Here is a 12405-nt window from a genome sequence, read left to right as displayed (position 1 = left end):
TAGACAGCAGGCCTTCCTGCTCTCCCCTCAAAGGGCCCTGATATCTGGGGGGAGGCTGATGTCATCCTCAGCCACTCCTGCATCCCGTTATCCGGCTGGCCCGCGGCTCAGAGCAGGCGATGACAGACAGTTGCCTGATCCCCTCACTCGGGACAGAACGGACACGGCAAAGGGGGCCGTGAGAAGGCCGGGGCAGAGACCCCCGGAGCCCGGGACCACGCCTCCGTGTGAGAGCAGCACTCAGTCTGGAACCAGAAGCAAGGCTCACTTTGGGACCGGCTTCAAGCTCGGCCTGGCTTAGGGCTCACTCTGGCCGGGGGTCGGGGGTGGTCTGGGAGAGTCAGAGGTCATCTGTGGCCAGCCCTAGAGGAGAGTCTGCCCCTGGTGTGAAAGTTCCTTCACCAGACTCAGGGCTCACTCTGAGATCTGGAGGGAAATTACAATCCCGCCTCGCGATTAAACCCCTGATCTTAGCCCCATTACGACCTTACAGAAGGCCGAGGGTTTTTTCCTATCACCGTTCTTTCAAGAGTTCATCTATTTTTAAATTCTAGTAATTATTATTTTATGACTCCCCTCGCTTCCTCCCCGACACCTCACCCTGGCCAGGATGGGACCCTGGCCCCGGGAGCGCGCGCAGACACCTCGCCAGCCCTGGCAGGTCCCACCCTGCTGGCGGGGTTCCCGGGAGCGAGGTACCAGCCACGGATCAGAGCCTCGTCACTCGCGCAGGGAGTCTGTGCCCTCGGCAATTTGTGGAAGAGTCCGTGTAAAATATCCCTCCACCTGCGCGGCCGGATCGCTGGGGGAGCGGGGCACAAGGAGCCCCACTGGCTTTACCCGTGAGACTGAGGGACCGTGTTCCCCGGCCGGCGCGCGGGGCCCGATCCTGCCCACCCTGGCGCGCTCACCGGCCGGCCGAGCGAAGGCAGGAGGAGGTCTCAGCCGCCGGCCTTCCGCTTCTCAGGGAGGCCCCGGCGGAGGCGTGGGCGGAGGGGTTTTATTGTGCGTCCAAAGGCAACAAGAAACGCGATTTCTGGGACATTTGGCCTCTCATATTGCCGAGCGGGGGACGAGCGGAGGCGGGGAGGACCACCGTGAAGGTAACTGCTGTTTCCCCGCCAACATGTGCTGCGGAGGATGAGAAAGGAGACATTGGACAAAGAACCAACGGGACGCTCCAAGCGAGTGAATAGAAGCCCGGGCACTTGGGGATTTCATTGTGCGGAGTCGGGGGCGTGGATAGGGCCAAAAAGAAGGAAGGAGAAAATACGGTCGAGGGCTGAAGAAGGAAGGAACGTTCGGGATCCTGGGGTTTGAAGAGCGTGAAAACTTTCTTCCCGGAACATCCTCATAAAACAAAACCGACTCTTCTCGGCAAACGTTCCGCTGCCCACGCGGGGGGCATTTGGGATTCCCGAAGTGCTGGTTTGACGGCGCATATGCTCTCCTGCTCAAGAACCTCCTCTGGCTCCCAGCTGCCTCTAGGGAAGCGGGCAGACATCTCTTAGACAAATGTCATAGCTGGGACCCATGCGGGGGTTTATTTGCTCGAGGATAAACAAGTGAATGTGGGGGTGAGGCGCCCTGTCTTCCGGCTCCGATGCTTGTTATCAGCTCCCGGAGTCCCCGCTGGTCCCCTTTGCTATCTGGCTGTTCTGCACCTCTTAGGCCCAGAGGCCTCCTCAGCATGGAGGGTGAGAGAGTGTTTCTAAGTCGCTGCCCCGAGCTGGGCCCGCGGGTCAAGCTCCCAGACCCGTCCCACAGAGTCCATGACCTTGGAAATTTGGCCCTCGGCGTCCCTGGGATGTGGTGTTCATTAGGAGGGCAGTGCTGCTCAGCCCAGCTCGCTGCCAGCTGTCCCCTTGGCAAGGCTCACTCCCTGCAGCAGGAACATGGGACAGATGCTGGTGGGCTTACGGTCCCAGAGAACCTCGGAGCTGGGAGGGCCTGGGAACGTCAGGGCTGGGAGGGGCTCAGAACAGGGGATGTCAGGGCTGGGAGGGGCTCAGAACAGGGGGTGTCAGGGTGAGAGGGGCTCAGAACAGGGAAAGTTGGGGTGGGAGGAAGCTGGAACCATGATGGGAGGATTTGGATCCTTCCCACAGTACCGCATTGCTGCTGTGGGAAGCTGGCTCTGGATTTCCAACTCTTGGTGGCTCCTTCCCTCCCACACAATTTCTCTGGCTCCAGGGGCTGGCTCTTCTCCAGGCCTAGGAGGTCTTGGGGTCCCATTAGCAGTTTGGCCCTCACTGCTGGCAGCCTCATGTTGCGCTTGCAAGATGCCAAGAGAGCTTGCCCCCCATGACCTCTGGGTGCCTCAGTTTCTCCCTTTGAAAAGGGAGGGTGTGCACGGGGCCGTCTCAAGGGTCTCTTTTCTCTCTCTAACTTGGAGGGTCGAGGAGGGGGCGTTCCAGCCTCCCCCTCACAGGGGCCTGTGTTCCTGACCTCCCGCTGCTCTCTCAGTTCTCCTGCTTCTTTTTAGAGAGAAAGGGAGCAACTGTTCCTTCTTCCCAGCTCCAGCCCCCCAGGCTGTGCCGGCCAAGGTCAGTGATGGCAGGCAGCTGCTGGCACCCTCCTTCCAAGCCTCTGGACAAAAGGAGATGCTCCAGTAACACCTGGGCCCACCTATTGCCCTGTATTGTTCTGGGGCTTCCCAGGATCCTCCTGACCCCTCCACTTCTCAGCAAAATTCAGCCTGCTCTTGCTGAATGCATTCCAGCCCTGGGCCTGAGCGGCGGTGGGCGTCCGGGACCTGCCGGGCCACCGGGGGCATGGGATCTCAGAGCGGGGAGATGGCCTCGGACCTCTGCCCGCTCAGCTCCGGCTGTGTGGGGGCTCCGGGAATGGGAACAAAGGGAACTTCCAGGGGAGGGGGAAGCATAGAGGATGCTCCGGAGCCCGTGACTTCTGCCCGAGAAGCAGCTGCCGGTCCTGCTCCTCCCTGCAAATGCCCCTTTGAAAACCGTTCTGAGAAATGGGCTCTGTGAATTGGAGAGAGCAGGAAATGGGGGTGGGGAAGCCTGAGTCATTGAGGACCGCAGATTTAGAGCATAAAGGAAATCTAGACTAATAATTACTGGGCAGGGTGACCCCGTTCAAGGATTCTAACTCCCAATGTCAAATGGGGGTGATAGTATAATGCCCTCAGAGTAAACTCCTCGAGAGCAGGGATCATTGCACCTTTGTCTTTGTATCCCAAGCCCCTAATATACTACCTGGCACACAGTAGGTGCTTAATACATGCTCGCCAAGAGACTGGGAGAAAAGAAATCCGTTAACACTACATGTCTCTCCACAAACTGAGAACTCCCCTTCTGGTGACCCTTTAGTTTGCAAAGACCACGGGGGTCATAGCTACCACTAGCGAACATCCCCGTCTTCCTCTTCCTTCCTCCCATAGCACTGGAGTGCAGGCCCTCATGTCCACTGGCAAGGACACGCCACGGCCTGTGGAAGTGCCTGTGGAAGTCATTCTCCCACGAGCCCCTGAAACTGCCTCACTATCAGAAGGAGAACATCTTGGCGGGTAGACTGGACACCTGGGTTCATATTTGGAGTCTGACTCTTTCCAGCTGTGTGACCACAGGTGTCATCTAACATCCCAGAGAGGGAGGGTCCTCACCTGTAAATACTCTGCCAGGGAAAGCCCCCCCCCACTTCTGCCTGTCTCTGCTGCTCCTAGCCCAGGGCCTAGGGCATAGAAGGTGTTTCATAAAAGCTCGAGCAATGAAAGTCGGAGTCTCACCCTTGCAGTCCCCCTGTGGAACAGCAAACACCCTAATCCTCCGTGCCTGTCCATGCCCTCCCATCAGGGCTCTCCCCATGGGCACTAATGACCTGATCCAGATCCTTGATACAAGAAGACCAAAGGGAGGGATGTTTCCTATTGTTTTGGGACAAATAGTGAAATTAACTCCACTCCTTTCTTCCCTTGCTTTTCCAAGAATGAGCTGGATTCTTCCTTCAACTGAGCTGCAAATTCTGTTTCTGGCTTTCATTTATTTCAAGATGGAGACAAGGCAGGTCTCAGATGGAGACAAGATGCGTCCTTCAGGTGGAGACAAAGCAGTTCCTCCAGGTCTCAGAGACAAAGCAGGTTCTCTCTATGGAAACAAGGCAGGTCCTCCAGAGGAAGACAAAGCAGGTCCTCCAGATGGAGATAAGGCAGGTCCTCCAAGTAGAGACAAGGTAGGTCCTCCAGGTGAAGACAAAGCAGGTCCTCCAGATGGCGACAAAGCAGGTCCTCTAGATGGAAATAAGGCAGGTCCTCCAGAGGGAGACAAAGCAGGTCCTCCAGATGGAGATAAGGCAGGTCCTCCAAGTAGAGACAAGGTAGGTCCTCCAGGTGGAGACAAGGCAGGTCCTCTAGATGGAAACAAGTTAGGTTCTCCAGATGGAGACAAAGCAGGTTTTCCAGATGGAGACAAAGCAGATCCTTCAGGTGGAGACAAAGCAGGTCCTTTGAATGGAAACTAGGCAGGTTCTCCAGATGAGACAAAGTAGGTCCTCCCAATGGTTATTGGACAAGAACCTTCCTCCAATTGGTCACTGGTTGAGGACCTTCCTCTCCATGGTCACTGGACAAGGACCTTAAGCTCAGGGCACCAACAGCCAAAGTAGAAGGTAACTGATAGTCCAGCACTGGAATTCTCGATGCCTGCTGCCCACTCTGTTTCTTCTATTATGCAGAAGGAGAGCAAGGTCACCCAGCCCCGAGGCCCGGGTGTTCTCATCAGCCATTTCAAGGGTTGGCAAGGCTGAAGAATTCATCCCTGCAAGTTGGCGACGGGCCCCTCTGTATCTGGCCTTGCTGGGAGAACCAGCTGGGGTCAGTAATACTGGCACTGCCCAGCAGGGAGCAGCTTCAACCGGCTTTCCAATGAGGCATCTGTACAAAGCCCACAAGAAGGGCTTCATACCTGTAAAATGGGTATGATGTCGTAACTGCCCCCAGCCCCATTGTGAAGATCCACCCGGAGAGGAACACAGCCGGTGCTCGGCAAACCCTGACACGCTATGGAATTGTCAGCTATTGATGTTCATGCTCCCAGGTCTCCCCTCCGGGCCTCAGTTTCCCCACCTGTAAAAGCCAAGGGTCTCTAAGGGCACTTTCCAGTTCTGATCTGTGTGATCCTGTGAACAGGTGAAGAGAGCTGAGCCAGCTACAGCTGCCCGAGAGCCCCAGCCCGGACCAGAGGCAGGACTAAGGAAGTCCATGGAAATGGAGGCAGAGGAAATAAAGGCGTCTCACCTGTGCACGGCCTTCCCTGGCGGGGTATGCTCCACCTCGAACCCAGCCTGGCGCAAGACGTCAATCACAGTGTTGTTCCCCAGGAAATGACCTGAAATAGCAAGTAAGAAGAGCATCTATCATCTCCTTCCCTTCCCAGAATCAGTGACCCCTCCTCGAGCCCTCCGTCCTCCGGATGCTGCCTTTGAAAGTGGGAAAGTCGACAAGCACTTATTAAGCACTTGCTGTATGCTAAGCACTGGGGTAGGACTATAGCTCAAGATCTGGCGGGATCTTTGGAGACCACGGGATCTGAAGTTCATAGAGGGAAAGTGATTGGCCAAGATCACTCTTCTGACACCATTCACAGGTCTTTCCCGTCTCAGGATTCGAAGAATCCATCCCCCGACTCTGGAACTGCCTCCCTCCTTCCCTGTGTGCTACTTCAGGCTTCCCCTGCCCCCCAGCTTCTTGTGCCCCCTTAAGTTAGCAGGCTTTTGTGCGGTCCCCATTTTGTACATAAATGCACGTGTGCCCACGGAAAGTCTCTCCTTGAGAAGATGTCTTTTATCTCCGTACTCGGTGCCGGCGCATAGTAGGCAGTTAAGGAATAGTTCCTGGCTGATTGAAGGGCGGATCGAAGAGCCCCAATGTCCACCTCCCCGAGCTTCCCGGCTTGTGCCCCGAGACCCCGGTCAGCCCCACCACCCGGGGGTATTGAAGCCGACCTCGGGGGGCACAACCCAAAAGTCAGCCCTGAGCCTGTGTTTCGGCAAAGCAATGGGAGGCCCCTCTGTGCACTCGGAGCCGAGCTCAGCGCCAGGGAAACGGTCACTGGTCCCCTCTGGGGCGGCCGCTCCCCACCTCCTGAAGCAGTTCTTTCCGTTTGGGAGGGTTCACTGTTAGTCCATTTACCGCCCTCCCCCCGACCCCCAACACAGCCTGTCTGCGCTCGGGGCTGCTCTGAGCTTTCCTCGCCCCTTGTCCTAGACACAGTTTTTCCTGAATATAAACTCCCATTATCCTCTGGGAGAAGACAGGGAGCTACGTCCTTGAGCTCTTCACCCTTAGGTTTCCAAATCTCTCAAGAACAATGGTTCCTATTTTATGGAACCATTGTCTAGAACCCGGCTTCTGCTGCTGCTGCTTTTTTTCCCTGAGACAGTTGGGGTTAAGCGACTTGCCCAGGGTCCCACAGCCAGGAAGTGTTAAGCGTCTGAGGCTGGATTTGAACTCAGGGCCTCCTGATTTCGGGGCTGGGGCTCCATCCTCTGTGCTAGCTGGTTGCCCCTAGACAGTGATATTATTCATCACATTATTTATTAATATATAATATGTAATTTATATAATACGTGTTTATACATAAATCTATTTCTATTATATAAATGTTACATATTATATAAATTAATATAAATTATACATTACATAATTCCATATAACAATAATCTAACAATCAGCAGCAGAAGCCCCCTGAGTTGCCCCCAAAGCCTGGGACTGAGGGTGACATTGCCCAAGTACACGCGCTGTCTTACTCTGACTTTCAGATACTGTGGGTCCCAGGAGCTGTACAGGGGTCAGACAGGAAGGCGCAAGGGCCTCTGGGAGGAGTGGGGGGGTGGGGGGTGAGGAGAGCTCTCAGGAAAGCTGCCCGGAAGGAAGATGAGCGCTCTTTGTGCCCCGGGCAGGAGTCCGGCTGCCTCGCCCGCCTCGCTCAGGATCAGCCAGCCCACGTGTGCCAGAGCTGGGGGAGACGCCAGATCTCCCCCCGGGAGGTTCGCCTTTCCCTGTACTCCACCAGAGCTGGCTCTCGCCCACTTAGTCCTCGAAGCCCCCCCAGCATCCGTGCTCTCGGGCCCAGTCACCTCCGGGAGCACGAGGCTGGGGGACAGGAGGGGACGGGCCCTGCGGCCCTGGCCGGCTCTGGGTGGGGCTACACCGGCCAACTGGCCACAGACCCAGGAGCTTCTCAGAACAATCTACAAACAGCGCAGATGAGCAGGCCTTGGAGCCCCCCACCCGGGTCCCGGAGCATCTCCCCTCCCGCCTCCTTGGAGGCGCCCCGGCTCCCTGTCTGAGCCCTGCGCGCTTTCAGGGCCTGCCAAGGAAAACACCAGCCCCCCGGGCTGTATACACTGGGCAGCAAATATTTACGCGGGCCTTGGCTGCTCCTGCGGAGCCAGTATTCCTGGAGACTGGGGGGGAGGCAGCCGGCAGCATGCGGGAACCAGGGTGCCAGCCCCGGGCCTCTCGGCCCAGCCTGAGATCCAGGGGCAGCCCCAGCCACCAGGAAGCACTGGAGGAGGAGCGAGCCCATGGCCAACCTGGGAAGCTCCTCGAGAAGGTCCCCAACCGCCTCCTCCTTGGCTGCTCAGGCCCCGGCTTCCTTCCAGGGGGGAATTTGGGAAGCTCCTCCAGAAGGCCCCCGACCGCCTCCTCCTCCTCGGCTGCTCAGGCCCCTGCTTCCTTCCAGAGGGGAGCTTGGGAGGCTCCTCCAGAAGGCCCCCGACCGCCTCCTCCTTGGCTGCTCAGGCCCCGGCTTCCTTCCAGGGGGGAATTTGGGAAGCTCCTCCAGAAGGCCCCCGACCGCCTCCTCCTCGGCTGCCCAGGCCCCGGCTTCCTTCCAGACTGGGACACTTGAGGTGGGCAGTTTTCTGTTCCAGATGCAGCTCAATGACCTCTGATGACTCCCTACTGTTTCGTGAGCTCCCGGGTCCCTTGGTTCGTGGGTGGATGAAGCCCCTTTTTCCGAACACTCACCCACAATCCCCTTAACGGCGCATTCTGGAACCGTGCAAAGAATCCAAGACAAGCCCCCTGGGCCGCCTCTGGCAGCCTCGGATTTTCTCCTTTTATCGAGAAATCGGGGGACGCTGGCCTTTGTCCAGTCTGACGGCGCTCTTCTCCATGGCGTTTATAGGGCCCGGGCAGGGCTCAGAGACCAGCCCTGCCGTTCCTGGAGGAGTCCCGGGGCAGGCCCTGGGCTTGGCCGGGATTCCCTCCTCCCGTCTCTCCTTTTATTGCCCGTGCATCCCGTCCCTGGCCGTCCTGTCCCCCGTCCCTGCACGTTTAGATGCTGGCTTTTCCAGGCCGGACGAAGGGAAGAGAGGCCCACGGGTCACTTTGGAGGGATGGGGAGCCTCGAATGCCAGGCTAAGGAATTTGTAACCTGGTCTTTCTCAGCTGTGAAAGATGTAAAGTCAGAGGACATCCCGGGCCCAGGCGGCTCAGCCCCGCGGTTGGCGGGTGAGAACACTGGAGGCAGAAGGCCCGAGTTCAGGTTCCAGCTCCAGGCTTAGCTCTGTGACCCTGAGCAAGTCCTTCCCCCTTGGAAACTTAGATTTCTCCTCAGGAAGAGAGGGATCATGTGCCCCTTTATCTCACGCCACTCATTGGGAAGGAAGCGCTCTGGGAAGCTCAATGCACTGCCATTAGTAGGAACCGGAATTACTTCTTTAAATAATAGCTTCGGTCTCCAGTGGAACAAGGACTTGGATCTGGGCCTCCTGGGTCCGGACTGGCTTTAAGGCGGGGCCAGGATCCGAGGGGCCGGCAGCGGGTTGGCCCAAGGCCCCTGTTTTGGGCAGATTGTCCTTTCCAGGAAACTCCGAGGTCTGGGGCCAGTTGGCCAAGGATGGCGGAGCGCCGCAGCCCCCCCAGAGCGCCGCAGCCCCCCCAGAGCGGGCCCGGCCGCATGTTCTGGCCCTTCCAGACCTGGTTTTCTCCTTCTGCCCCCGTGCTCTGCAGCAGGACTGAGCCCACCTCGGCGGATGAGTCGGGGGCGGCCAACGGTGAGCCCCTTTCTCCATCCTCCGTGGCCTGACGGGACTGCAGGGAAGGGCAGGGCAAGTTCCCAGCGCTCTGTGTGCGTGTCCGGGAGGGCCCGGCTTAGCTGGGGTTGAGCTAAAGGGAGACGCTTTTTCTACTATAACAACCTGCAGGGAGGTTTCCCTGAAGCCGGGAGACCCGCCGAGATCCGGGTCCTCGGGAGACGACTCGTGGGAGCAACGATGGAGATGCTCCAAGATAGGGATTCATCTGCTGGTTCCTCGTGAGAGCGCGGGGCACACGGAGAGGTAAACTGAGGGGGAACCGGGAAGGTCCTTCCTCCGGTGAGAGCCTCCAAAGGCTAAAGTTCTGCCTCCACTCGGAAGGAGTCTCCGGCCCAGAGGCTCGGGGGCCACTCACGGGGATGGGTGGGGGACAGGAGCAGATGGCTGGGACCCCTCTGAGCCGGGACCCTCCCCCAGACACCCCAGGGCCTTTCACCGCGGAGAAGGGAGAGCTCTGAGGCTCTGTGCTCAGGGGCCACTCACGGGGATGGGTGGGGGGCAGGAGCAGATGGCTGGGACCCCTCCGAGCCGGGACCCTCCCCCAGACACCCCAGGGCCTCTGGGCCCCGGAGGAGGGAGAGCCTGGAGGGCCGGAGTGACTTTTTTATCTTAACCTTGGCTCTGGGGGAGGGGCTGGCCCACGGACAGAAGTCTTTGGGACTCCCCGGAACATGAGGGAGCCTTCGTGACCCCCTGGGGATGCTTTGCTTGTCTCCAGAGCTGGCTGCGGGCCCAGTGAGGACGGGGCCACCTCCTATAGAGACAGGCCAGGCCCTTCCCATGGCTCAGGGCCGGCCCAGCTCACTCGGAGCAGCAGCCCAGTCCCCCCCCCCCCAATCTGGGTCAGACTTCTCCCGACCCCCTGCTTCCCTCACGGTCCTGGCCCGAGCCCTGACGCTCCTCAAGCTCTCCCAGGAAACCCCCCTGTGGTTTCCCCTCCCCCCCATTCTGCCCCCCCCAGCTTCTGGACGGGCCCTGTGCCCCCTCCCCCGCCCTGTAAGCTCCCTGAGGGCAGCACTTTATCCCCAGGCCCAAGCGACTCTTAGCTATGTGTGGAAGGGCGAAGAGCTTACAGACTGAGCACACACTGACCAGAGACTGTGAGCTAAAGTAGCTCAGGCCTCTAGGCCCCGTCCCGTGGTTGTGGCTGAGCCCCGGACTGAAGGGCTTAAAGGGCCGAAGCCGTCCTGTCTCTCTGCCCCCACTGACTGTTGGGGACAAAGGTCTGTGTGACAGTCCCAGGCTGCGGGATTGGGGGGCTCCTCGTCTGAAACGTACAGAGGTGGCAGCATCTCCCAGGGAACGACCCTCCTCCCACGGGGCCCTCGCTGCCCTTCGGGCCCCCAGGCCGCTCCGGCCGCTCCTCCGGGTTCTAGTGCTCCCTTTCTCTCATGTGGAGGGTCCCGTGCGTCAGGCCGGGCAGGTGCAATGGCCCCAAACAGAGACAACAGGGCGGGTTTGCTGAGCTGGGGTCCTTCCAGCCGAGCTCTGCCCCCGGCGGCCGGGCCAGGGTTCAGCCCCCCTCTGCTATAGGCTCAGCTTTCCCCGAACTGGCCTCAGGTTTCCCATCGGTGAAAGGAAAGGGGGGACTGACGTTCTCTAGGACCGTCCCCATCTCTGACATCCCCGTTCTGAGGCCCCTCAGTTATCTTCTGCGGCCCGAGATTTCTCTTCCTCCCCCAGGAGGCCTGTGGGCCCCGGGGCCCCAGAAGTCCGGGTCCCTTCCAGGATTCCCCGGACTGTGCAGGGGACGGGAACAATGGGGCGACTAAGAGCGGCTGGGAGGTAGTGCCCGGGGCCCGTGGGGGGGGCAGGAAGAGGGGCGAGGGGTTGGGGGGAAGGGGGGAGGGGCGGCCAGATGTTTCCAGGGCGGGGCAGACCTCGAAGCCTCCCTCACTGTCCCTAATCCCCCGCACATGTTTCCTCCGCCGGGGAGAGCAGCAGCGGACTCGGGGCTCCTCGGGAACAGGGGCCCGAGCCGTATTTATGTTCCGTCTGAAATTAATGCAGGGGCGCCTTTCAAATGCTAATTCTGCGGCCCCCCAGTGGCTGCGGCTGCTCAGGGGCGGCCCGAGGAGGGCCAGAGACAGGAGGGAGGGAGGGGGGAAGGGAGGGAGGGAAAGGGAAGGGAAGGAGGGAGGAAGGATAAGAAAGAGGGAGGGAGGGAGGAAGGGAGAGGAGAGAAGGAGGGAGGGAGGAAAAAAGGAGGGAGGGAGAAAGGGAGGGAGGAAGAGAAGGAAGGAGGAAGGAAGGGAAGGAGGAAGAGAGGAGGGAAGGGAGGGAGGGAGGAAGGAAGGGGGAAAGAAGGGGGAAAGGAAGGGAAGAAGGGAGAGGGAAGGAAAGATGGGAGGGAGGGAGGAAGAGGGAAAGAAGGGGGAAAGGAAGGGAAGAAGGGAGGGAGGGAGGGAGGAAGGACTGACCCCTTTGTTTTCTTAGGGAAACAGGAGAGAGGGGGGAACTCGGGGATCCTGGGGCAGAGAGAGAGGAGGCCAGAGAGTTGAGGTAGAGCCGCGGAGCCAGGCCCAGAAGGTCAGAGAGGACAGGGGGCTGGGAACCCAGAGCAGAGATAGCTGGGAAGAGCCTGAGAACAGGGATGGCAGGGCTGGGAGGGGGCTTACAATAAAGGATGTCAGATTCGGGAGGGGCTTTAGAAGGCTCTCCCTTTGTGAGGCAGGGATAACTGATCAGAGCAGACACTCACTGCCCTTTTCCACAAGTGATCCCATCATGCTCCCCAGCCGGCATCTGACCAGGACCGAAGTCCCCATCCTGGAGACAAATGGCTGAGCTGGAGTGATGGGGATGGGAGTGAAGGGGGAGGGAGGGTCAGTCTCCTTTCTGTAAACTGATTCAGTTCCCCCAAGCCTAGAACTCTGCTTCTCCTGTTCTATCCTTCATCCTCTTTCCCCTTCTTAAGTTTTCCCTTCCCCCTTAGCCCAGGATTTCCTGCTGCCCTTGACCCTTCCTGTGCTCCTTTAATAATAATAATAATAAAGTGATGTCCCATTTAGAGAGCATTTTAGCATTCAACATGGTGACGTTTGCCATTCCAGGCGCAGTGCCGGGCATGTAGTAGGAGCTACATAAATGCTTATTCCCTTCCCTAAAGAGTAGGATTGGGGGCGGGATGATCTTAGGTTTTCTAAGCGACTCAGAGATTATTTCATTTGATCTTCACAATAACACAGAGCTAAGACCTCCCATTACCCCACTCTACAGATTAAGGAATTGCGTCTTAAGGGAGCTAAGTGCCTTGCCCAGAGTCTGAGCTGCCCGAGCTCCCTCCCTGCCCCCCCCTTCGTGACCACACTCCCCTGACTGAACAGGTGAGAAGCCCCCTGC

At 58.7% G+C, this 12405-nt stretch overlaps 1 protein-coding gene across 1 annotated transcript in view; it reads right to left on the bottom strand.

Moving 5' to 3' along the window:
* Positions 1-12405, bottom strand: part of TRABD2B (TraB domain containing 2B) — a 212781-nt gene that overhangs the window by 26955 nt on the left and 173421 nt on the right. Inside the window, exon 5 of the mRNA XM_051999752.1 lies at positions 5255-5345. Within this exon, the coding sequence (XP_051855712.1) occupies positions 5255-5345 (91 nt within the window). The remainder of the gene's footprint in view (positions 1-5254; positions 5346-12405) is intronic.

This window comes from Antechinus flavipes, chromosome 4 (assembly GCF_016432865.1).
Source record: "Antechinus flavipes isolate AdamAnt ecotype Samford, QLD, Australia chromosome 4, AdamAnt_v2, whole genome shotgun sequence".
Lineage (NCBI taxonomy): Eukaryota > Metazoa > Chordata > Mammalia > Dasyuromorphia > Dasyuridae > Antechinus > Antechinus flavipes.
This window is presented reverse-complemented; position numbering and strand designations above follow the sequence as displayed.